This window comes from Mercenaria mercenaria, chromosome 16 (genome assembly GCF_021730395.1).
Source record: "Mercenaria mercenaria strain notata chromosome 16, MADL_Memer_1, whole genome shotgun sequence".
NCBI classification, from domain to species: Eukaryota; Metazoa; Mollusca; class Bivalvia; order Venerida; family Veneridae; genus Mercenaria; species Mercenaria mercenaria.
The window spans coordinates 70,577,608-70,603,826 of record NC_069376.1 but is presented as its reverse complement, the minus strand read 5'-3'; the positions used below and the strand labels follow the sequence as shown (position 1 = coordinate 70,603,826).

The 26,219-nt window shown below is 34.7% G+C and overlaps 1 protein-coding gene across 3 annotated transcripts in view; it reads right to left on the bottom strand.

The window, feature by feature from the left end:
• LOC123541529 (transcription factor Ken-like) overlaps window positions 1-26,219 on the bottom strand; it is a 104,185-nt gene that overhangs the window by 14,087 nt on the left and 63,879 nt on the right. Inside the window, exon 5 of one of the 3 annotated variants that reach the window (XM_053527352.1) lies at window positions 25,629-25,935. The exons of the other annotated variants lie outside the window; for them this stretch is intronic. Coding sequence (XP_053383327.1) covers window positions 25,706-25,935 — 230 coding nt within the window. The 3' untranslated portion in view covers window positions 25,629-25,705. Of the gene's footprint in view, window positions 1-25,628; window positions 25,936-26,219 lie in introns of those variants that run through there. 3 annotated transcript variants of the gene reach the window in all.

Here is a 26,219-nt window from a genome sequence, read left to right as displayed (position 1 = left end):
AGAACGAAATGATGGAACACAGTGGCACAGCTTGTGTCTCGATCATTAATGTCTGTCATAAAAGAGCTATACCGTAATACAAAGTAATATAGGTTTTGACTGATTAAAATGTAATAGCGCTTGACTTTTGACTTGACAAAAATAATAATAATTAATAAAAGAAATAAAAAAAGAAGCGAAAATGAATACGTATCTAAGATACCCACTCTACATATCATTAATACTGAATTATGTTTTATCAAATATCATATACTTAAAAACAAACTGCCATACTGCCACTTATCTTATTGAAATGATATATATTTATTTGGGTCTTTGGTTGTTTGTTTTTACTTTTTTTACCAATTTGAAATTAAGCAGAAACGATTAGCGACCGTCCCGTCGAAAAAAAGTGTAAAAGTTCATTTCACCATTTCACTTCTAGCTAATGTAAACGTGGGTAGTCTTAATCTGAATATCATTGAAAAAAAACAGACTTTGATCAATACCATAAATATATAGTAATTTGGATGACATATTTTTCAAATGCACTAGATTAATTTTATAGATAAATCAGATATCTGCCGGGACAATTTTTTTCTTCATATTCCGTTTTTCTAGTAAGTTTTTACTTTTTTTAAAAAAATGACTATTAATACTATTCAATAACTTTACTGGTGTCTTCTGTACATTTTTCCGCAGAGTATGCATAAGTCTGGAATAAATAGATTCTGTTCTGTTAAAAAAATCAATTATGAATTAGTAGGATACATCTAATTATTATATGTTATTCTTCGTAATCCCATTATCTGCAGGCCATTCGCACATTTTTTTTATAGATCTTGGGGGACGATGACTTTCACAGTAGGATCCCAATAAACAGGAGTCATTGTTTATTGGAAAGTCGGTCTACTTTATATTGTACCAATAAGTGAGAAGAGGAGACAGTTGATTTTATAAAATCATGAATAAATAAATTTTATTAGAAGAAAACACTTTTAAAATAGATATGCGATTACTTTGAAAATTGTGCACATATTTAATTGTGATATTCAAGAAAAGTGTGACATTTATTTTCAGATAAGTACCGGATGTGTGTATGTGTTTTTTGTTGTTGTTTTTTTTGTGCTCTGTGCTTCGTGAAAGAGCTACCGATTTTTTTTTTAATTTGATCCTATCACATTATATACCACCACCACCTATAACAACAACAACAACAACAACAATATAAAAAAAGATGACTGCGCATTTAAGAGCAAATCAGTTTCTTTTCCCATTCTTTTTGTATTGTGCATAAATGTAATGGTAAGATCAAATTCGCAGTTACAACGTGTTTCATTTGCTTTAATGACATAAGCAGATATTTTCAATGCAAAGGTCGCAGAAGTCATGGTTATGATGTTTTAACTATGGCGATGATGATTATGACGATGATGATACTTAGAAAATGCTGATAGTCCGCAGACAAAAAAGTTTGAATTACGTATGTGAGATGAAAACGCAGACACTGTATTATTGGCGAATATAAGTTAGGAAACGCAGACAAATACGTTTATTTATAGAAAATGCAGACGACAGAGTCGTAGTATGTATGTGAAAACGCAGACACCATATAACGCAGACAATATAGTTTGGCGGTTGTATGTTAGAAAACGCAGACAATATAGTTATATAGGGAAAACGCAGACGATAGAGTATGTTCATATAAAGGTAAGTAGGCAAGTGCGTAAGTAAATGTTTTTATGTATGTTAGAAAACGCAGACAATATAGTTATATAGGGAAAACGCAGACGATAGAGTATGTTTATATATAGGTAAGTAAATAAGTGAGTAAGTAAATGTTTAATGTAAGTTAGAAAACGCAGACGATATAGATATATAGGGAAAACGCAGACGATAGGCCTAGACTATGTGCATATATAAGTAAGTAAGTGAGTGAGTGAGTGAGTAAGTAAATGTTTTTATGTATGTTATAAAACGCAGACGATATAGTTACATAGTGAAAACGCAGACGATAGAGTATGTGCATATATAAGTAAGTAAGTAAGTGAGTAAGTTAATGTGTTTATGTATGTTAGAAAACGCAGACAATATAGTTATATAGGGAAAACGCAGACGATAGAGTATGTTCATATATAGGTAAGTAGGTAAGTGCGTAAGAAAATGTTTTTATGTATGTTAGAAAACGCAGACAATATAGTTATATAGGGAAAACGCAGACGATAGAGTATGTTCATATATAGGTAAGTAAATAAGTGAGTAAGTAAATGTTTAATGTAAGTTAGAAAACGCAGACGATATAGTTACATAGTGAAAACGCAGACGATAGGCCTAGACTATGTGCATTTATAAGTAAGTAAGCAAGTAAGTAAGTGAGTGAGTAAGTAAATGTTTTTATGTTTGTTAGAAAACGCAGACGATATAGTTATATAGTGAAAACGCAGACGATAGAGTATGTGCATATATAAGTAAGTAAGTAAGTAAGAAAGTGTTTTATGTAAGTTAGAAAACGCAGACAACATAGTTACATATAGTGAAAACGCAGACGATAGAGTATGTGCACATATAAGTAAGAAAGTGTTTTATGTAAGTTAGAAAACGCAGACAATATAGTTACATATAGTGAAAACGCAGACGATAGACTATGTACATATATCAGTAAGTAAGTAAGTAAGTAAGTAAGTAAGTAAGTGTTTTTATTTAACTTTAAAAAACGCAGACAATATAGTGAATATATCAGTAAGTAAGTAAGTAAGTTAGTAACTAACTGTTTTATGTCAGTTAAAAATGCAGGCAATAGTTACATAGTGAAAACACAGATGATGTACATATATCAGTAAATAAGTTAGTAAGTCAATGTTTCATGTAAGTTAGAAAACGCAGACAAACTATTTATATAGAGAAAACGCTGATGATAGAATCTATGCATATATAAGTAAGTGAGTAAGTAGATGTTTTTATGTTGTTAGAAACCGCAGACAATATAGTTATTTAGGGAGAACGCAGACGATAACACACTGACTAGAAATTATATATATTTTCCGCAAGTTCATTTGATTAATATTTGTACATTCAAACATAGGCCTGTGTTATTAAAAATTCATATTTCATGTTTTGTTATTTCTTTTTTTAAATAAACGCTAGATTTCTATTTATTTTTGCATTCGAAATACAATATACAACGTTGCTTCAGGAGAAAACAAAGTCCATGTCCAAATTGCCCCCTTAAAAATTCCCGCGAATCTTTGTATGTCTAATTATCTTTTCTCAGTTAATATATAAACAAATGAATTAATAATTTTATCGATTATTATCATTTTGTTGAACTTCCTTTTTAAAAACACCTCTTTCATGCAATTAAATATTGTTTTATTAGCCCGTCTGCGTTTTCCAAAAAGTCGTCTGCGTTTCCCTCTATAACTATATGGTCTGCGTTATTCATCTGCGTTTTATACAGCCCCAAATGTTTTCTCTGATTACATTTTGTTCAGTATGCTATACTGTTATCATGTATGGTGACTTGTTATCAAGATCATCTTGAAGACATGTTTAATTTTGTTATGTTAACAGGACTAGGAAAATATGTCCAGCAATAGTAACTAAAAATCAATTTGGACAGTCTGACAGATGCAAATTAAACTTAAATCATAGTCTTCATCTGTCCATCCTGATTTTGGCTGTATGTAAATTTGAGTAATAATAACTGTATATTTCTAAAACCTTACCCAGCTGAATTTCTAAAATGGATTGGTCCATCTTTCAATTTGGACAGTACCATTAACTGTTAAAGAGGTGCTTACCAAAAAAACACTGAATGGCGAACAGTGTAGACCATGATCAGACTGCACAGATGTGCAGGCTGATCTTAATCTGCACTGGTTGCAAAGGCAAGAAATCACTTACCGCCAGGAGGTTAAGGGTTAGTATATCTCATCTAAATTTCCTGGATTTCGATTATATAATAAATATATCTTCTTAATTACTGGAATGTTATTTCTACTTATTTGCCATGAAAATGTTGTCCTCTGATGAAATGAATTAATTAAAATGTTTTCATTTAAATTGTGGCTATGAATCAGAAAATTAATCAAAACTCTTTGCTTCCAGGAAAACAACCTCTGTTCAACTTTTGTATAGAATGTCAACTGTTGATTTCACTGTTGCAATATTACTGATATCAAAGAAAGGACTATTGTGATTCTTTTGAGATTGCAGCATATTACTGTGATACTATTACGATAGATGGTGGCATTTCCAAATTCTTAAGATGAGATGTTTCAGTTTGTATACTCTAGGCAGTACTACTGCACTAACCCTATCCAGACCTCTAACAAGGCATCCACATTTCTTTGATTCTAAAACTGTTATTAACAAGTCTTAGGCTAACTAATGAAACCAACCCTTAGCAGGACCACAGGGTGAGAAATGATACATTACTGAGACACCCAACAAGACATCCATCCACTCGATGTGTAAATTTTTTATCAACAAGTCTTAGACTTACTCATGAAACCAAGCCTTAGCAGGACCACAGGGTGAGAAATGATCTACAATAAAGAGACACAATTTTCTTTATTCCTCCAGGTTTGGCTTATTTTCTTTCTAAAACGTGCATTTGCTTTGCCTCAGTATACTTCCTACCAAAGTTTTGGAACTGTATTAAATTTTGGTGACCAAAATGCAAACTTTTCATTGATCATTTTTAAGCCTGAGTTCACAATCAACCTATCAGATATTGAGACTGAGACATTCTCAGTGAAGAAAACTGGTTTTTAGACTGGCAATTTATTCACCAGACTATTATAACCATAAATCGAGTTTCCACAAAGTTCAACAAAAGTTCAAAGGTGCTGAGACTGACAACACAAAATATAATTCCATGCGCAATTCAAATAGTTCACCACGTTTATCAGTTTTGCCATAGAGTTGTATACAGATTGTTAAACTTACCTGTTTCAATAAATCTATTTGCTTTAACATGTTATAATAATGTTTTATTTTTCTAACGGTAAATACTTGAAAGATGATATTAGAAAATATTGCATAATGATGGTAAATTAATTCGCCCCTAAGAATGAAATGTCTGTATGAATGGAACTTTTTCGTAACTCAACACTGTTGACCGTTTCGGTATAGATTATGACCCCGGTCTGTAAACAGCTAATTAAACAAACTCTGGTTCAAGAAACAATTGTCGATATGAGTTATACTGTGCATTATTCGATGACCTGACATAACATGGAAAATAAGAAATATGGAATATCAATTAAATGAACTTATAGTAATATGAGTTATGTCAGGTCTTATATTTAGGGCTAAAGTTTTAAGAATCTATTCTTTCAGATCATTTTCTATAGGTACTATGGGATGTAATCGCTGCGTGGAATTGCTACAGTAACGTGAGAAGAAACAAATGACCACTTTCTACGAGTTGTATACCTAAAGAGCGTACATGCTATATATTTTTTGGCTATTTCTATACTAAATTCATTTTAGAAACATTCTGGCGAATGCTGAAAGATATAATAATAATAATAATAATAATAATAATAATTTTATTTTTGCACTTCATGTCAATACAAATTACATAGCATAATAAATTATCACAGTATTTCACAGAATATCACAGTTGTAGTAGTAAAGTCATCCAGGGTTCTCGGAAACGCCGAAATCGGCATCCCTGTACGCATAATTGGTCCCGGTATACGCGTGTTTATTACAGCTTGGGAGTCCCCGGACACACGTTTCTGCAGTGAGACGCAGTGAAAATTAATTGATTACATAAATTGCGAATACACAAAGTTTGGCTCGAGAGCAAAATATGTGGGCGGACTTACTCGCTTGTCACTGATAGCCGCGTACAGCCAATCAGCGTTGCCCGTTTCCACTTCACCGCGAGACAGATCAACTCGAATACATGTGATTGTCGGTGTGATTGCATAAGTGACAATTTCTAATTGCTAACGACGGATTACGTACTGTTTGAAGTAACTCCGATTGTTTTCTCACGTACTAATTACCAATTTTAAAGAACTTTTTAGAACCTTTTTAAGAAAGTGATAATTAGGCTTAATTATGAATGTCCGAGTAATTTTATGATGCTGTCGATGCCGGTCTTAGTAACGTGATTATTTTCCTGCAAAATCGCTGATGTTATTTCAGGAAGCATTTATTAATATGTTGATCATAGACATACTGTGCATTCTTGTATTTTAGACACGTTGTGCTCTTAATGAGTATTAAAATAAAAGTAGTAATTGTTTATATATTTTCTTTTTACTGTATGTTTATATACTTTTCCATTCTGAAATAAAAAGGTACCAGTAAAGAAAAAATTATCAGGAGCGATTTTTGGGCAACTTGATATTTTCACAAGGGGGATTTTGTCCAACTTGATAACTTCACTGGGGGATTTTGTCCAGGAAGATCAGAAGCAGCAGGGGTGTGGGGGGGGGGGGGGGGGGGTGTTGTCCAGGGGTGATTTTTTCCTACATTAATTTTTGACTACATGTGACCTATTTTATCTTTACTTTTTACCACACCTTAACAATATTTGTGTGAAGAATTGTGTTTACAAAATGTCTGTCGGCCTACACTTAATTTGACAGTACAATAGAGGCCTGTGATTTGACGAAACGTTTAAGTCTGTACGTCAGTCTAGTCAGTAGTTGGGACTGCAACTTTTTCAGCTTTGGGAGTCCCAGGACTGCAACTTGAAATGGCTAGTGAGAACCCTGGTCATCTATCATATAATATTATATATATATTATCACAGGATGTTATTCTTGTTTTGAATTTATAGTTACTGAAACAAAAAATGTAAAAGATATCGGTATCACCTCTAGATAGTTGTAATACCAGTATTTATAATTTCAAATAGAAGATAGTGCACTGGATTGCCCGTAAAGCTTTGGCATTTACATGCAAAAACTTATTTCCAACGGGGTCCATGCTGTCACATTTAGATCTTAAGTGACTAATTACTCTTCTTAGAACTGTCACATGATGGTATAAAAATGATAATGAAATCTTACGTTGTCATATTACATATTATAGAGTGGTAGATATACATTCCATTTTAAAACAGTATTCCTTTTTTGAATTCGATTGTGTTAACAAGTCATGATCTTATGAGTAACTTTAAAGATTTAGGTGTATGTGTCATAAGCATATTATATAGGTCTTACAAAATCAATGACACCATGATACAAACATATGCAGAAACTAAGAGGCTAATAACTTTCTACACGAATTGACATGATAACACAAATACTAAACACTAATTTCATAAAAATACCATAAAAATGTTAAAACAAAACCAGTTAAAAATATATATATAAAGATTTCTCATCTCTTTCCATTTCTGTTAATAGATGTTTCTTTAAAAGTTTCTTAAAAGTAGCTTTGGACTTTGCTGATTTTATGTCAACTGGTAACTTATTCCAGTCCCTAATTGCATTGTAATAAAATGAATTTGATGTAAACCCATCAACTTGTAGCGTATAAAAATTTAAATGTGATCTGCTCCTGCATTTTGTAAAGTGTTCATGCATGTAACTGGGAGACTTGTTATGGAAAATCTTATAGACATGATTCAGTCTCAGTTGTCTACATCTGAATTCAATATTCAAAAAACCAAGATCTTTAAAATCTGCGAAGCAAAGAGATGTTCTACTATGGTAATTGTGAATAAAACGAATTACTTTGTTTTGAGCCACTTGTAGTTTACTCTTCAGCATTTTAGTAAAACCACAGTACCACGAGGTTGATGCATAATCTAAATGGCATTGTATCAAAGAATTACAAAGAGTTTTTCTGAGAGATTTTTTTTTAAAAACTTTGTTGATGATATAAAAATTTAATCCTATTATTCACTTTTTTCACAATATTTTCTACAATGGATGTGCCGGACAAGTCTGCATCTAAAAACGAACCTAGGTACTTAACTGAAGTTTGAGACTTGATCTCGTGACCTTTACATTTAATGCTAAAGTTTGGGACTTTACTGAGTTTTCGTTTGGATCCAAAAAGAATACATTCCGTTTTCCCAAGATGCAAAGAAAGTTTATTGTCAATCAGCCATTTGCTACAGTTTTCTAATTCTTTGCCAAGGACATGACTGATATAAGAAGGATCTTTATGAGAAAACAAAATGGCGCTATCATCTGCGTAAAGAATTAGTTTACAAAAAGAACTTATGCTTATTTTCATATCATTAACATAGGCTAAAAACAGTAAAGGCCCAAGCATACTACCCCGAGGAACACCACAAACAACCGAGCTGAAATCAGACTTTGCTCCATTCACATGAACGGACTGAGTTCTGCTGGACAAATAAGAGCGGTACCACTCCACCAACTCCACGCCCATCTCCCGAAGCTTCCGGCACATGATATCATGGTCCACTGTGTCGAAAGCTTTCTGCAGGTCCAGCATTATCATACCAGTAAACAGGCCCTTAGAAGTCTGCTCACGGATATGATCTGTAAGATGGATGAGACAGGAGTCGGTAGAGTAGCTCCCCCTGAATCCACTCTGATATTCATACAAAATATTGTTCTTTACAAAAAAGGCTTCTAACTGGTTGTATACTGCGCACTCAAGAATTTTAAAAACGATTGACAAAATACTCACTGGTCTATAGTTACATACTTCTGATCTATCGTTCTTTTTGAAAAGAGGTTTAACTTTGGCACTTTTCATGTCATTTGGCATGGTATGGTTTACAATTGAGCTATTAATTAAGAACGTTACATGAATTTTTATAAAAGATGCTGAGTCTTTCAAAAATCTAGCCGGTATTTCATCTAATCCAGTACTTTTTGAACAATTCAATTTACACAATTCTTTATAAACAAAAGATTCGGAAACTGTATGAAGCTTAAAACTTTTAGAATCTGGACTTCTTATTTTGTAAAAGTATTTAAATGCATCGGCCGCAACATTAAAACAATTTGGAGCTGCAGGGAGCTTGTCTACCAACACAGAAGCTACAGTAGTGAAGAAATGGTTGAAATGGTCAGCTATCAATTTTGCTTCGAAACAAAGACGGTCTTTTATCTTTAGAACAACATTTGGTGATGATTTGCTATTATTACTGTATCCTAAAGTTTTTTATTGCGACCAGAGAGATTTCGGGCTGTGCTTATTTTCTTCCAGCTGTTCAGAGATATAGTTTGCCTTTGCCTTTTTAACAGCTCTTTGTACTTTTTTCCTATAAGAACAGAATTGTTTATAAAAATGTTTGTCAAAGTGCTTTGTCACCATTTTGTTTAAAGGGTGGGGGCGTAGATGTAAGCGATTTTTGTTTAAACACATGTTTTCAACTGTATTTTCAGGTTATATTAAGATAGTGAACCCATAACGGTAATGTTTAACAAATGCATTAATTGATACAGTCCTGAAGTTAACATTGTTTCGAACTGTGTTGCATCTTTAAACGACTATTACCGTGTTGTTGTTGTTTGATTGTTTTTTATTTGTTAATCTTGTATAAATTATGTTTTTTCCTCCAGCTGAAACAGAGACAAAATTCAAAGTGATAACCATTGCGCAAAACGATCGCAGAGAAGTCATTTTACCTCAAACTTTTCTAAATGAAACTTTCAAATATTGCGTAACAATTATACAATAGGGCCGTGATGGCCCTATATCGCTCACCTGTTATCATTACACTTAAAAGGACAGGAACAACAAAGGAAGAAATTTAACCAAAAAGAAAAAAATTCTTACAAGGTACAGATATGTCAAAATACACCTAAAAATTGGAGGTACCATCCATGTTGTACCACAGAAAAGTGGTCTCGGTTTTTCCCTATGGCCAATAATAAAAAAGTTACTAAAAATAAGCTATTTATAGTAACGTAAAAGGGAAGTAATTAAAAGAAAAATATTGTAAGTGAACAAAAGAAGGATCTGCCAAATAAACCTGTTGACATAAATGAAATTTCAGATCAGTATCTTCATTAGTTATGGAGATATACCCATTTTAATTTGAAATAAAGGGAGGTAATTTGATATAAAATCAGTCCATAGTTATCTACCCTGATTGGCTCAGTCCAACTAATGACAATAATGAAATTTCAAATAAGTCCTATAAGTACTTACTGATATAAATCCATTTTGATTACGATCAGGGGAGGTAATCAGATATAAAATAACTCTGGAACCTACGATTGGATCTGATTTGTCATGGAATCCAAGATTTATTGTTGTTGAAGATATTTTGGAAGTTTGTATCAAATAAAACCATAAATGAAGTATCTATATGGCTGCAAAAGCCAAAATAGCCAATTTTGGACCTTTAAGGGGCCATAACTCTGGAACCCATAATGGAATCTGGCCAGTTCAAAAAAAGGAACCAAGATCTTGTGGTAATACAAGTTGTGTGCAAGTTTGGTTAAAATCAAATCATAAATGAAGCTGCTATTGTGCAGACAAGGTCAAAATAGCTAATTTTGGCCCTTTCAGGAGCCATAACTCTGGAACCCATTAAGGGATCTGGCCGGTTTAAAAAAGGAACCGAGATCTTATGGTGACACAAGTTTTGTGCAAGTTTGATTAAATTCAAATCATAAATGAAGCTGCTATTGTGCAGACAAGGTCAAAATAGCTAATTCTGGCCCTTTCAGGGGCCATAACTCTGGAACCCATAATGGAATTTCGCCAGTTCAAGAAAGGAATCAAGATCTTATGGTGATACAAGTTGTGTGCAAGTTTGGTTAAAGTAAAATCATAAATGAAGCTGCTATTGTGCAGACAAGGTTAAAATAGCTAATTCTGGCCCTTTCAGGGGCCATAACTCTGGAACCCATACTGGAATCTGGCCAGTTCAAGAAAGGAACCAAGATCTTATGGTGATACAAGTTGTGTGCCAGTTTGGTAAAAATCAAATTATAAATAAAGCTGCTATTGTGCAGACAAGGTCAAAATAGCTAATGTTGGCCCTTTCAGGGGCTACACTCTGGAACCCATAATGGGATCTGGCCAGTTCAAGAAAGGAACTGAGATCTTATGGTGATACAAGTTGTGTGCAAGTTTGGTTAAAATAAAATCATAAATGAAACCACTATCGTGCAGACAAGAAATTGTTGACGCACGGACGGACGCACGCACGAGATGCACAGACTGACGACGGATGATGGACGAAGGGTGATCACAAAAGCTCACCTTGTCACTATGTGACAGGTGAGCTAAAAACACAAAATAAAATTGTCGATAACAATTTTTCTTGGGAGCCTCGAATAAGAGAATTTAATCAGATAGAAATTAAGCTCCAACTCTTAAGAATTATAGCCTTGCTCTCCGCATTCAAAAAGAACCATAAGGCAGAAGTAAAGCCTACCTACATTTCTTCCAAACTTTGTAAACTTAAGAATAAATGCAAAATCGAGAACTTTTACAAAATGTAACAAAGTATTTTCAAAGATGTCTAAACATTCACCCTTCAGGCTAAATTCAATTTAAACAGCAAGAACTGGCTAATCAAATGAAAAATTTCCGCTTTTGTACGACAAATCAATGATAATAAGTATTGAAAAAAACACAGTTTATCTTACTTGAAAAAAGAAATATAATGACAAAGTTTGGTCCTAGTGGGGCTTGAACTTGCGCCTTCCTGAAAAATTAGTTAAAATAGTTTTATGGTAGGAATGGAAGACTCTTCAAAAAAGGAGGTACACTATTACGAGTCCATCAATTTTCCTAATCATCGTATTAGGGAAGGAACAAGACTAGACCATAATCATTAACAGTCCGGTTTGTAGCGGGTTTCCCTCATACTGACAAGAAACTCACCCCATCTGATCAGTGTTTATACATTCATACATGATGTGTTTGTGTGTGTGTGTGGGTGGGGGGGGCTTTGCATATCGAAATATAGATGTTGTGTCTGTTACCTTTATACTTTATCTGATATTATGTCCCTCAATGATTATTACTGCTTCTTTATAAACAAATATAAATGGTTATGACAAGCCAACTGACAAATAATAATGTGAACCCAGGTTCACGATCGAAAAACTAGAATTAACAATCAATAAAGTAGGATTTTCGAACGTAAAACCAAGTTTTTTGAATACTTACCCATATTTTCGAGCGAAACATAAGATAACGGGCGTTGTTCATAGTTTACGCCCGTGAACCCAGGTTCAAACTAGATTTTTTTTTTCAACTGAACTATGAATTTCGGTCGTTAATCTAAGTTCACGAGTGAACCTATGTTTACGGTCGTAATCCAGGGTTCACGAGTGTAAACCAAAGTTTACGAACGTTAACATATGTTAACGATCGAGAACTTAAATTTACGACCATGAAAATGGGTTTACGACCGTAAACATAGGTTCACGCTCGTGAACATAGGCTTACGACCAAAAATCAGTTTTATTCGAGAAACCAATTTAATTGAACGTTAACCAAAGTTCACGTTTGTAAACTATGGTTCATCTCGTACACCCAAGTTCATGGTCGTAAACATAGGTTCACCCCGGTAAAAAGTGGTTCGCGGCAATCCAATAATCCAATAATTTCATTCTTGGTAAAAAAACTAGGATTTCTCGATTGAACTTTAACTTGGGTTTACAAACGTGGACCTATGTTTACAAGTGTGAACTATGGTTTACGACGTTATCCTTTATTTTCGCTCGAAGGAATAGGTTTAGATGCTTTTAAGTTTGAAAACCTAGTTAATCCATCGTTAATACTAGTTTTTCGACTGTGAACCTCGGTTCATGTAATTATTGGACGATTTCCATACATGTCATGTCTGTAAACTATGGGTCAAGATCATAGACCTAGGCTCATGTTCGTGTACAGGGGTTTAAGATTCGTAAACGCAGGTTCACACCCAAAATTCATGTTTGATTTTTGAATCCTAATATGTCAACCGTAAACCATGGTTTACATTTGATAAACTACATTTCTCGAATAAACTATGAGTTTCGTTCATTATCCTATGTGGTTTGATTGGATTACGTTCTCGGAACCTGACTTTTTTGTAAGATATTAATCTTTGTAGTTTCAGATTCTCAAGTGAGCATTATGTGCCGTTTGTCTCACTAATTATGTTATCCCCAATGAAGCAAACACAATGTATTTTTTTCACCATCTGTAGTCTGTAATATTCTTACATTACCTTCGCAAGTTAATCAAGATGGTTCATCACATGAATACCCTATTATTGCCTTAGTTTGATATGGAAAACCTGTAATATCTAAGATTTTGCAAACATCTTTCCCGCACAGATTTCATCCAGTGTATAAGGTAGCCAGCCTTTCTGTACTTTCAGTACTTTGATTAATGTTGTCAGCAACGACAAATATGTTCTTATACAGACCACTTAGTTTGTACACATTTTTCTTTAACAAAAATAAAATAAGTTAAAAAGATCCTTTGGAAGCAAAGAATGCAACCAAGAAGAATAATAGCAGACTTGGTTTGATTGAGTCTGTTCATGAAAGGTAATGAAATGTGCAACACCTCTCATGCTCCCAATGAATGAACTCCATGATCCCAAAGAACTACAAAATATAACAACACTGAATCCAAGTATGGGGAGACTTTTTACAGCCGCCACACGGCACTAGGTCAGTAACAATATGCCCATTAAGTTGGAGTACCATTTATTTTATTAATCATGCTTGTATATTGTTAGATGTTCACTACTACTACCAACTGCTAAATAAACCATTTTCAATTGCAGAGGAAGCAGGTATGTGACGTAGAGTGCTGGTCCAAGGCTTACAGTTAGCAGTTGGTAGTATAGTGGACATCTAACATATACTAGTCTGATTAATAAAATAAATGGTCCTCCAACTTAATGGGCATATTGTTTTTTACCTAGTTGCAAAATTGATGGCCAACACTATTGCAAATATATATATCTCTGGAAGAGAAGTGCGCCAAAGAAAACCGGCAGGATTTACACAACAACAACAACAACAGCAACATCTGGGACCAATGTTAAGAAATAAAGCTTGAAGACTGGTCTAAAAGCTGGGTGTTAATGAGCTCAAATCTGGCCAGCAGCAAGTATGCAGTCCAGGGCTGGTCTCCTGGCCAGCAGCAAGTATGCAGTCCAGGGCTGGTCTCCTGGCCAGCAGCAATTGAAAATGAACATCTGGAATACCACTGGAACTTCAACTGGAATTCCATCTCAGTTCCACTGGTATTTTTCAATGGAATAGTGTTGGTATTCCACTGGAATAGCGATTATTTTCCAGTGGAATTCATTTGGAATACCAGTGGAATCCCATCAAAATACCATTGAAAAATACTAGTGGAATTCCACCAGATACCAGTGGAATTCCACCAGAATACCAGTGGAATTCCACTTAGAATACCAGTGGTATACCATCAAGATTCCAGTTGAATTCCATCAAGTTTCCAGTGGAATTCCACTTAAAATACCAGGGGTATACCATCAAGATTCCAGTTGAATTCCATCAAGTTTCCAGTGGAATTCCATTTGAAATACTAGTGGTATACCATCAAGATTCCAGTAGAATTCCATCAGGTTTTCAGCGGAATTCCACTTAAAATACCAGTGGTATACCATCAAGACTCCAGTAGACTTCCATCAAGTTTCCAGTGGAATTCCATCTGAATACAAGCAGAATATCATCTCAATACGAAATGCTGACGGCCCCCACCCCTAAAGGCAGTGGAAATCCTTTTTGTTCTAGTTAAATTACATCCACAACTCTCATCTGGAAGAATTCTAATGGAAAATAAATGGTATTTCAATGGTAAGTCAATGAAAAAAAATGGTATTTTAATGATATCTAATGAAAATCAATGGTAAATCAATGAATATAAATGGTACTAATGATATCTAATGAAATTCAATGGTAAAAAATGCACTGCATGGACAGCATTTTTCCCACTGCAACTGGCAGGCATTCAAGGGACACTGGACAGATGACGATTCTGACAGATGGCCCTGTCTGTCAGTGGATATTCATTTATCATGTGACTTAAATCCTTGCGTTAAGTAAATATATATCTTGCAATGTTGCTTTTAATTGGATGTTGGTGTCATCATCATGTGTAAAATAGGAGATGTGCAAGTTTGGCATACTACAAAACATGGAGTGGAGTCGTGGAGTGGAGTCATGGAGTGGAGTGGTGGCGTGGAGTCAAAATTGGAGTGGAGTCATGGAGTGGAGTCAAATTTGGAGTGGAGTGGAGTCAAAATTGGAGTGGAGTCATGGAGTGGAGTCAAAATTGGAGTGGAGTCATGGAGTGGAGTCAAATTTGGAGTGGAGTGGAGTCAAAATTGGAGTGGAGTCATGGAGTGGAGTCAAATTTGTTTTATCAATAATATTTATTTATTGATATTTTTATAACTATTCAACATAATAATGCTTTTGTCTTACATTGATTGTAGCCACACGGAACAGAGGGCCTGGTCAAATTGTTAATTGTCAGTATATTTTATCTCATTGTTTTTGAAGAGATTTTAAAGCATCACATAGATATGAAATACAAATTTATTTATTTGAGAACAGTTGTAAACAAATCAAAAGGCGGTCAACCCATGGGAACATATTCAAATAGACCACAGTATAAAATACTGGTAAAAAGTAATAACCAAATTTCCAAAACTAAGTTCCAACTGAACAACTGTAGGAGCATGTTCTAATTACTACTTGATGTATTCTCTGATGGGTTGGGTATAATAATAGACATTATTTTTCATAACCTTTATCAGTGGAACAAATATAACACTCCTCATCAGTGTTTTTTTTTTTTCATTGAAGTTTGTTGTTTTTGTTGTTTTACTTAACAAATTTTTCACTTGGCCTTAGATCATTTTCAAAACTTGTTGACAGATTTATTATGAGAATCTTTCAGTCCCATTCTAAATACCAAATATCAATATCAATTTACAAGTTTAATTATCTTATTAGATGAATTATTTCAACAGTATTTAATTTAAAATAAACAAGAGGAATTTATGAGTCAGATAAAATTTAGATATTTAAACTTGTTACATAAATAATTTAATATTTGTGATTATGCATTATTAGTGTTTGAAATTGTTTATGTCCACTGATATTGCAATATTGACTACCGTTTAGCTCGGGTAAATAAAAAAATGAGTAGCATGCATGTTGGTGTGTTAAATTCATTAATTTTATTCCTGACAAAATGTCTATTGTATCAACCCGCGACCTGCAGTCCGAAAGCCCGCAATTTTGTGTACATGTATATATTTTGCGGGCTGCAGGTTGCTACAATGAAACATTTTTCCATTATAGCAACCCACAATTTAGTGTTACTGTATTAAATGGTTGCACATTTTTACTCGAAAAATGAGGAGTTGAGTACAATAAGCCTCTGCAATTTTGTCAGGTGTGATGTTGATCGTTGAAAAAATTCTTGTATTTTAAGTTTACACTAATTTCTTTATTTTCGATTGCGAAACAAAACAAGTTCTTACAACTTAAGATAAATCGCTAGCGAGACTCATTTCAGATGGAATTAACCTCGAGTTAAGATGTTTTAGTTGTCTTGTAAAATGAAAAACGCAGTAAGTGTTTAAAAACAAACTCAAACTCATCACAAATTGCTGTATCTCGTACAAAAATGATAGAATTATGGGATTTCACAAGTTATTCTGTTATTCTGAGACCTGGATGCCCAGGTCAAACCGAAGTTATGATTATTTTTTGATATGCTCCAGTAACCAGCGTGTACACCTCATTCAAATAATTATTTTTTTATAATTTGGCTTTAACGATTTTTTTTTTTCCAATGTTACTTTGTTCCCAAAAAATTGCTATACAGTGTAAAACCGCACTGAAAAATAACCACCAGTTAAGGAACTACACATGGAGTAGCATTATTTATTGAACGACCCTCGTATTTCTGAGTGTCAAAAAGTTAGCAATTTTTGAAATCCATCAAATTTTAGCAAATTTCTGATTTCCTGACTTATGTAATGATAACACATTGTTATGGTACATTATAACTTTATTTACAAATATTAGCGAATTTTTACAATTTGCCAAAATTTCCACCTTGCTAAGTTTACCACTTCTACGGTATGTTTCTGCGCATCCAAAACTGTCTATTACTTGGATTTTTCATTGATTTTCACCATTCTGTGTTTATCACAGGTAGCTAAATACCTTCTGGAAATATATTGGGCAAATAATTTAGTTAATTAATCCCCCGCCGTGGCGGAGGGATTATAGGAATGGTCTGCGTCCGTCCTTCCGTCCGTCTTTTCGTCCGTCCTTCCGTCCGTAACAAAATCGTGTCCGGTCCATATCTCCTAAACCCCTTGAAGGATTTTCATGAAACTTGGGTCAAATGATCACCTCATCAAGACGATGTGCAGAACCCATGAGACAGCCTTGTCGGTTCAAGGTCAAGGTCACAACTCAAGGTCAAAGGTTTGAGCCTTCCATTTTGTGTCCGCTCTATATCTCTTAAACCCCTTGAAGGAATTTTATAAAACTTAGGTCAAATGATCACCTCATCAAGACGATGTGCAGAACCCATGAGTCAGTCATGCTGGCTCAAGGTCAAGGTCACAACTTAGGGTCAAAGGTTGAACCTTCCATTTTGTGTCCGCTCTATATCTCCTAAACCCCTTGAAGGATTTTCATCAAACTTGGGTCAAACGATCACCTCATCAAGGCGATGTGCAGAACTTATAAGTCAGCCATGTCGGCTCAAGGTCAAGGTCACAACTCAAGGTCAAAGGTTTGAGCCTTCCATTTCGTGTCCGCTCTATATCTCCTAAACCCCTTGAAGGAATTTATAAAACTTGGGTCAAATGATTACCTCATCAGAACGATGTGCAGAAATTATGAGTCAACCATGCCAGCTCAAGGTCAAGGTCACAACTAAGGGTCGAAGGTTTGAGCCTTCCATTTTGTGTCCACTGTATCTCCTTAACCCCTTGAAGGATTTTCATCAAACTTGGGTCAAATGATCACCTCATCAAGAACTTATGAGTCAGCCATGTCAACTGAAGGTAAAGGTCACAACTGAAGGTCAAAGGTTTCAGCTCTATATCTCCTAAACCCCTTGAAGGATTTCCATGAAACTTTGGTCAAATGATCACCTCATCAAGACGTTGTGCAGAATTCATGAGTCAGCCATGTCAGTTCAAGGTCAAGGTCACAGCTAAAATCAAAGGTTTTACCCTTTCACTATCCATAGCAGTGGCGGGGGATTTAGCTGTCTTTCAGACTGCCTTGTTTATTACTATTTCATCTATGTACACACATATCAAAATAAAATACAATGCACATGTAATCTTAAAATCTCAGCCAAGTTTGATTCTGGGCTACACCTGTATACTGTAAGTCAAGAGTTGTTGGCCCTTCAGTATAACATAATTTGTTACATATCACCTTGTTAGATCTAGTACATTACATGTATCTTGATTTCTTTTGGAATCCTAATCATATTTATATACAATATGAAGTGATCTTAAGATCTAGATCTAGATCTAGATCAGGAGTGATTACAAGGCAAATCAGACTAAAAAGTCTAGCAGAGTCAGAGCTATAAGGCCTTGATCTATAAACAAGAGATCACAGAGTGATCTTGGCGCCCACCAATGTGCCATTTTTGAGTGTTCCAAATTTCAAGACTTATTGACTAGCTCAAGGTCAAATTTCATTTCTGTACACAACACAAATCTATGCATGTGGTCCAAATTTGAAGCCTGTACCTTCAAAAATGTGAAAGTAGGTCACTAGGTCAATGTCAAGGTCAAAGTTTGTTTCGGTACACAAAACTATGCATGTGGTCCTAAATTTGAAGCCTGTAGCTACAGAAATGTGAAAGTAGGTCACTAGGTCAATCTTAAGGTCAAAGTTCATTTCGGTACACAAAACTATGCAAGTGGTCCAAATTTGAAGGCTGTAGCTTGAGAAATGTAAAAGTAGGTCACTAGGTCAAAATCCAGGTCAAATTTTACTTCGGAATACAAAACTATGCATGTGGTCCAAATTTGAAGCCTGTACCTTCAAAAATGTGAAAGTAGGTCACTAGGTCAATGTAAAGGTCAAAGTTTGTTTTGGTACACAAAACTATGCATGTGGTCCAAATTTGAAGGCTGTAGCTTGAGAAATGTAAAAGTAGGTCACTAGGTCAAAATCCAGGTCAAATTTTACTTCGGAATACAAAACTATGCATGTGGTCCAAATTTGAAGCCTGTACCTTCAAAAATGTGAAAGTAGGTCACTAGGTCAATGTAAAGGTCAAAGGTCATTTCAGTACACATAACTATGCAAGTGGTCCAAATTTGAAGGCTGTAGCTTGAGAAATGTAAAAGTAGGTCACTAGATCAAAATCAAGGTCAAATTTTATTTCAGAATACAAAACTATGCATGTGGTCCAAATTTGAAGCCTGTACCTTCAAAAATGTGAAAGTAGGTCACTAGGTCAATGTCAAGGTCAAAGTTTTTTTCGGTACATAAAACTATGCATGTAGTCCAAATTTGAAGGCTGTAGCTTGAGAAATGTGAAAGTAGGTCACTAGGTCAAAATCAATGTCAAATTTCATTTTGAAACAAAACTATGCATATGGTCCAAATTTGATGCCTGTACCTTCAAAAATGTGAAAGTAGGTCACTAGGTCAAAATAAAGGTCAAAGTTTTTTCCAGTGCACAAAATTATGCATGTGGTCCAAATTTGAAGGCTGTAGCTACAGAAATGTGAAAGTAGGTCACTAGGTCAAAATCAAGGTCAACTACTGTCAAGGTTCATCTTGCCACTCAAAAATATACATGTGGTCCAAGTTTGAATGTTGTAGTTACTGACAAGAACATTTTAAAAGCTTTTCCCTATATAAGTCTATATGAACCATGTGACCCCCGGGGCGGGGCCATATTTAACCCTAGGAGGATAATTTGAACAATCTTGGTAGAGAACCACTAGATGATGCTACATTACAAGTATCAAAGCCCTAGGCTTTGTGGTTTGGACAAAAAGATTTTCAAAGTTTTTCCCTATATAAGTCTATGTAAACCATATGACCCCCAGGGCGGGGCCATATTTGACCATAGGGGTATAATTTGAACAATCTTAGTTGAAGACCACTAGATGATGTCACATACAAAATATCAAAGCCCTAGGCCCTGTGGTTTTGGACAAGAGGTTATTCAAAGTTTTTCCCTATATAAGTCTATATAAACCATGTGACCCCCAGGGCGCGTCCATATTTGACCCCAGAGAAATAATTTGAATCATCTTGGTAGAGGACCACTAGATGATGCTTCATACCAAATATCAAAGCCCTAGGCTCTGTGGTTTTGGACAAGAAGGTTTTCAAAGTTTTTCCCTATATAAATCTATATAAATTATAGAAATAAACAAAGGGCCATAACTCACTCATAAATTGTTAAACCAGTCTGATTTTCAGGGGGACACAACTAGGGTACCAATACAACATTTTGACAAAGTTTGGTCAAAATCCCCCCACTAGTTTCTGAGGAGATGCGATAACGAGAAATTGTTAACGGACGGACGGACGGACGGACGGACTGATGGACGGACGGACGGACGGAATGACGGACGGACGGACCACGGACGCAGAGTGATTTTAATAGCCCACCATCTGATGATGGTGGGCTAAAAATAAAATGATTCCCACGTTTGCACTTTCATTTCTGCATCAGTCCAAATGATATGAAGAATTAAAATCTGGTGCAAGTGTGATAGTAAGATCGTTAAGAAATGGGCTGTTGCTTGTAATGTTTAAAAGAAAATTCTCTTCAAATGGTCACATTGACCTAATGATTCCAATAGCCCCTTCATCCGAGTGGTCTCAAATGCATTTCACAGATAAGAAACATGTATTTTATAAAGTTTCACCTAAAAGTCTGTTACTTTTAATATTAACAAGAAAAAAAAAACAAGAAAAATAACATGTTATCTCCATGTGATAAACATTTAATATATAAATGCAAATGCCATTTCAAATTTAAATAATAAATCCAGTGCTACATCATAAAATGCTACAATTTTTTTTCATCATTTTTAATTGGAATTGACACCACTATGATAATGCACGTCCTTTCTCCTGTCACGTTAAACGAAAATTAATGTAGGCAACAACCATCCAATATACCCTAATAAAACCTTTAAATATTTAATCAACCGCATGGTAGGTGTTAGAAATACATGGAACTAGAACATAGATATAGACACTACATTTATTTTTTCAGAAATATATAATATATAAACTGACTCGCATTTTCTCTAAAGGGCAATAAATCAATTATTTTGTTAACAGGTATTTAGATGGAGCTTCACATGCTTAATACAACATTTCAAAATTTTGACTCAATGACTCCACTCCAAATTTCACTCCACTCCAAAATTTGACTCCACTCCAAATTTGACTCCACTCCACGACTCCACTCCAATTTTGACTCCACTCCACCACTCCACTCCACGACTCCACTCCATGTTTTGTAGTATGCCAGTTTACAAGGTGAAAATGTGCATTTTGTCACTATTTTAGGGGCCATAGCTCTAGAAATAGGCGATGGCCACGAAACGTAGGAGGTGACCGGAAGTTCATATCATGTTATAGACTCATGCAAGGTTTCATTAATCTATAAAAAATTATGAAATTCTTTTTGAGGTAGGTGCATCATCACAAGATGAATATGTGCATTTTTCACTATATCAGGGGCCATAACTCTGGAATTTGCCAGCTGGAAAATAGAAATAGGAGGTGCACAAGATCATATCATAATAATTTAGACTCATCAATTTATATCAAATACTTTTTGAGCTTGGTGCGCCACAAGGTGAAAATGTGCTTTTTTGACTATTTCAGGGGCCATAACTCTAGAAATAGGGAGCAGAGACAGACGAAAAATAGGAGGTGCACACGTTCACATCATGTTAAAGACTTATGCAATATTTCATCAATTTTTATTAAATACTTTTTGAGCTAGGCGCGTCACATTTTTTTTTCCTACACACATACACACAAACGGATGGACGTACAGATGCATGGACAACACTAGACTAAAATTATATGCCCCCACCACTCATAGTGGGGGCACAAAAACATATTTTGACAAAGTAAGAAGCATGGTGCTATTTTATTCACAAATCATGAAATTCAGTTGAGTGGAATTCCACTTGTACTGGTATTCCAAATTCAAATTCCAGTGGAATTCCACCTGTACTGGTATTTCAAATTCAAATTCCAGTGGAATTCCACCTGTACTGGTATTTCAAATTCAAATTCCAGTGGAGTTCCACCTCTACTGGTATTTCAAATTCCAGTTCCAGTGGTATATTTGGTAATTCCACTGGTATTCCAGTAACATAGCAGATTCCAGTGGAATTCCATTGATTTTTTCACTAGGGATATATAAGTATGCAGTCCAGGGCTGGTCTCCTGGCCAGCAGCAAGTATGCAGTTCAGGGCTGGTCTCTATATTCAGTTTTGCAACCTTGGAATCTGGCATTTATTACTTGAGATACTGACTTCCATCTTGACAAAAAGGTTCTTCCTATTCAACAACAGCATTCCATATGAAATGACATGATAGTAAGTAAAATATCTGATCAAATTTTGAGCCTCTATTTTTAGACTAAATATCACGTTGATGTGACGTCAACATATCATCGTTGTGATTATTTAATCATTGCTAGTTACATTAGAATTAAGCACCTTTTTATACATGGATCCAGTCTAAAACAGGTCACTTATCTACACTTTTATTTGCAGAACCAAGAGCAGAAACAAAGTTTTGTTCCAGTTTATTATCATATCATATCTTCAAGATATTTGTACATGTATTTGTCTTTTTACCCAAATAAGAAAAAAACAAGAGCTGTTTATTAGACAGCTAATGCTCAATGCTCGACTATTCGAAATATTGTCCCAGAAGCAGGAAAATATTACCCAAAATGTTAAAATATCAGAAGAGTTTTAAGTTCAAAAGGGGACATAATCTGACCAAAATGCAATCACCTAGTTTTATAACCCCAAAGGCACATGTGAAGTTTCAACTTAATATCTGCATTTGTTCTGCAGATAGTAACTTGCATGTGAAACTTTAACCAGAATTTTCTAAGTCCAAGAGGGGACATAATTTGCCCAAAATACATCTCAGAGTTATGGGACTTGACCCAGAGAGGTTGGTAACTGATCTAGAAAAAGAAAAAATAAGTTTCAAATCTATATGCCTTTTAGTAATAGCTGTATGTACTAGCTTGCATGCAAAACATTCAAAAGGATTTTCTAAGTCCAAAAGGGGGCATAATTTGACCAAAATGCAGATCAGAGTTATTGGACTTGATAATATCAACTAGTTTTATAACCCCGAAGACACATGTGAAGTTTCAATTCAATATCTGCATTAGTTTTGGAGATAGTAACTTGCATATTAAACTTTAACCAGGATTTTCTAGGTCCAAAAGTGGACATAATTTGCTCAAAATACACATCAGAGTTATGGAACTTGACCCAGTGAGGTTGCTTATTGGCCTAGAAAAAGACAAAATTATAAGTTTCAAAGCTATTTGCCTTTTAAATGATAGCTGTATGTACTTGCATGCAAAACTTTAACCAAGGTGTGACACAGGCCCCGATGCAGATGCTGATGCCAGGGCGAGTAGAATAGCTAAACTATTTGAATAGCCGAGCTAAAAAACATATCATTTTTATAAAGTTTGATATTTAACACTGAGAACCTCAGCTGTAAAAGTGCTGGTGTTTCTTTCAAAACTCCAACTGAGTAATCTGAGACTTACACAATGACAGGTTACCAAACACACCAAATTTTATAAAACTATGTAATGTGATAGTCAAACCCTAACCACAATTCTGCAAAAACATGCAGACTATAATGACAGATACATACAAGTCTCTACAGATTACTGCCAACATCTGATGTACATTACTCAGTTGATAAAGAAGCCTTTAAAATAAAACAAAATTTCTATCTTGTCCAATATTTAGTGACAAAAAAATAGCTTTAGATCACAGTTCCTATATACAAACAGTAGAGTGATAACTTTAGTTCATGAACCAACACACCATTTAGAAAACACTACTTAGTAAATTACATGTAACTGTCACATTTGTCTTTGAATATCCACAGGTGTCTGAAGCTCAATCAATAAAATATATATGCAGGTTAGATCTCAAAGTATATTAGGTGGGTGGGGTATGGTAATGCATATATCTATTGATAGAGCTTCAAGCGCCTGTGGAATATCTAATCATTTGTTTCTTCAAAGAATGTTTTTTTCAAACAAACAATTATCATTACAAAATATTAATGTATATTATTATTTTGTGTGAATATTGAAGCAATAACTCGTCTAATAGCTACAAGTCTAAGCAATGGACAAAAAAGTCTTATCGAAAGGCTGGACTGGCTTATCATTTTCAAGTTTTATAAATACAGTCAAACATCATTAACTCAAACTCAGATAATTCGTACACCATCCTTCTCTTGAACTCATCGCCAGGTCGCCACAAAATCCCTCTATAATGAATTATGTTTGATAACTCGAACAACCTATCACTAGAAAAAATTTTGTTGGTCCAATTAAGTTTGAGTAAACGAAATTCGACTGTAGACATTTTGTTGTCTTTTCAAATAAAATAAAATAATTTTATATGTAATTTATTGTATTAGAAGGTTATCACAAATATAGTACAATGCGTTAGAAAGATATGTTTTGTTCACATCAAAAAGTTGGAGAATGTTTGTAGAAACTGCTTGTTTTCAAGCACAAATTGGATTGTCTTTCATGATAATCAACAAAAGTCTGCCCGACATCGCACTGTGTAACATTTTTCATTTGCAAGATGCAGTCTTAAACATTACATTACAGTTGTGATTAATTACTGTGTGGTTTAAGTAGGAGAGACTGCCCCCCATTCATCTCCACCCCCATGTTGCTTCCTTATTCTGAGACATTTTTTTTTTTGAAGAAGCAATAAAAATGTAAAAATGTTTTAACCATACACTTCTATCCCCTTACCCTTCAATTTTTATTGCAGTTTTAACATTTTTATGTTTTCCATTTTCAAGAACAATGTGTATCACTACACCAATAGTGTGTGTATATTCAATTAAATGGTCTTCAAAGAATGTTACCTTATTAATGTCACACAGAAAAAAGTGCCTTAAATCTCCCATTTCTTTAAGTACAGATAAAGGTAAAGGTAAATTTTATTTATTGTCACTTTAAAACAATGAACAAAAGCTCTGTAGAGGTTTTGAGCGACCCTATTTTAAGAACAGTTAAAACCAATTATACCTTACCCCCAGCAATTTGCTGGTACCCATTTACAGCTGGGTCTATGATTTCTGTAAATGATTTAATTAACTGACCTCCAAAGAATATTTTTTAGAAATATTCACAGCATTAAGTAACTGCCATGTTTACTGTTTCTGTGAATGTTAACATTAAGCCAATTGGCGGTAAGTGATTCAGCCTTTACAACCGCTGCAGACCAAGATCAGCTTGCACATCCATGCAGGCTGATCATGGTCTGCACTGTTCACTATTCAGTAAATTTCCAGTGAATACCCCTTCAAATTACAAATGGTATTGCCAAAATTGAATGATGGACCAGTTCATTTTAGAAATTTAGCAAGTTCAAGGTTAAATTAATTGACAGTCAAGAATTAAAAAAGGCAATGGGCATTTCAATTTATTTTGCCATGAATCTTTAATCACTGTTTCCTCAATAACTACCAACAAAACAAGTTGAATTTACAGTTTCTGTGGATGTTTTAACAATTGGTGCCTTTTCAAAGAATCCTTTCTAGAAAAACATGTTTCACAAAAGTCACATTTATATGGCCTCTCTCCAGTATGAATTCTCATATGTCTCTGTAAATGAGCTGATGACTGGAAAAACTTCTGACAAAACTGGCACAAGTGACTGAACAATCTGGGATGAGGTGTAAGTGTATCAGGTATGAGTTCTCCACTCCAATCATCTGAAAACAGGAAAGAAATTTGTTGAAACACTTATGTTAGAATTTGGAATGTCACTGCAGCAGAAAAACTGCAAATGGTTCTTCTACAAGTGTTTACTGTCATAAGAATGCAACCATTTCATCTATCTGAAATACAATGGAACGTCATTGCAAGTTAACCCTTATCATGCTGGACACAACTGCTTCAGCCTTTGTGACCAGTGCAGATCATGATCAGCCTGCATATCTGTGCAATCTGATCATGGTCTGCACAATTCGCCAATCAGTCAGTATCTTTGCAACCC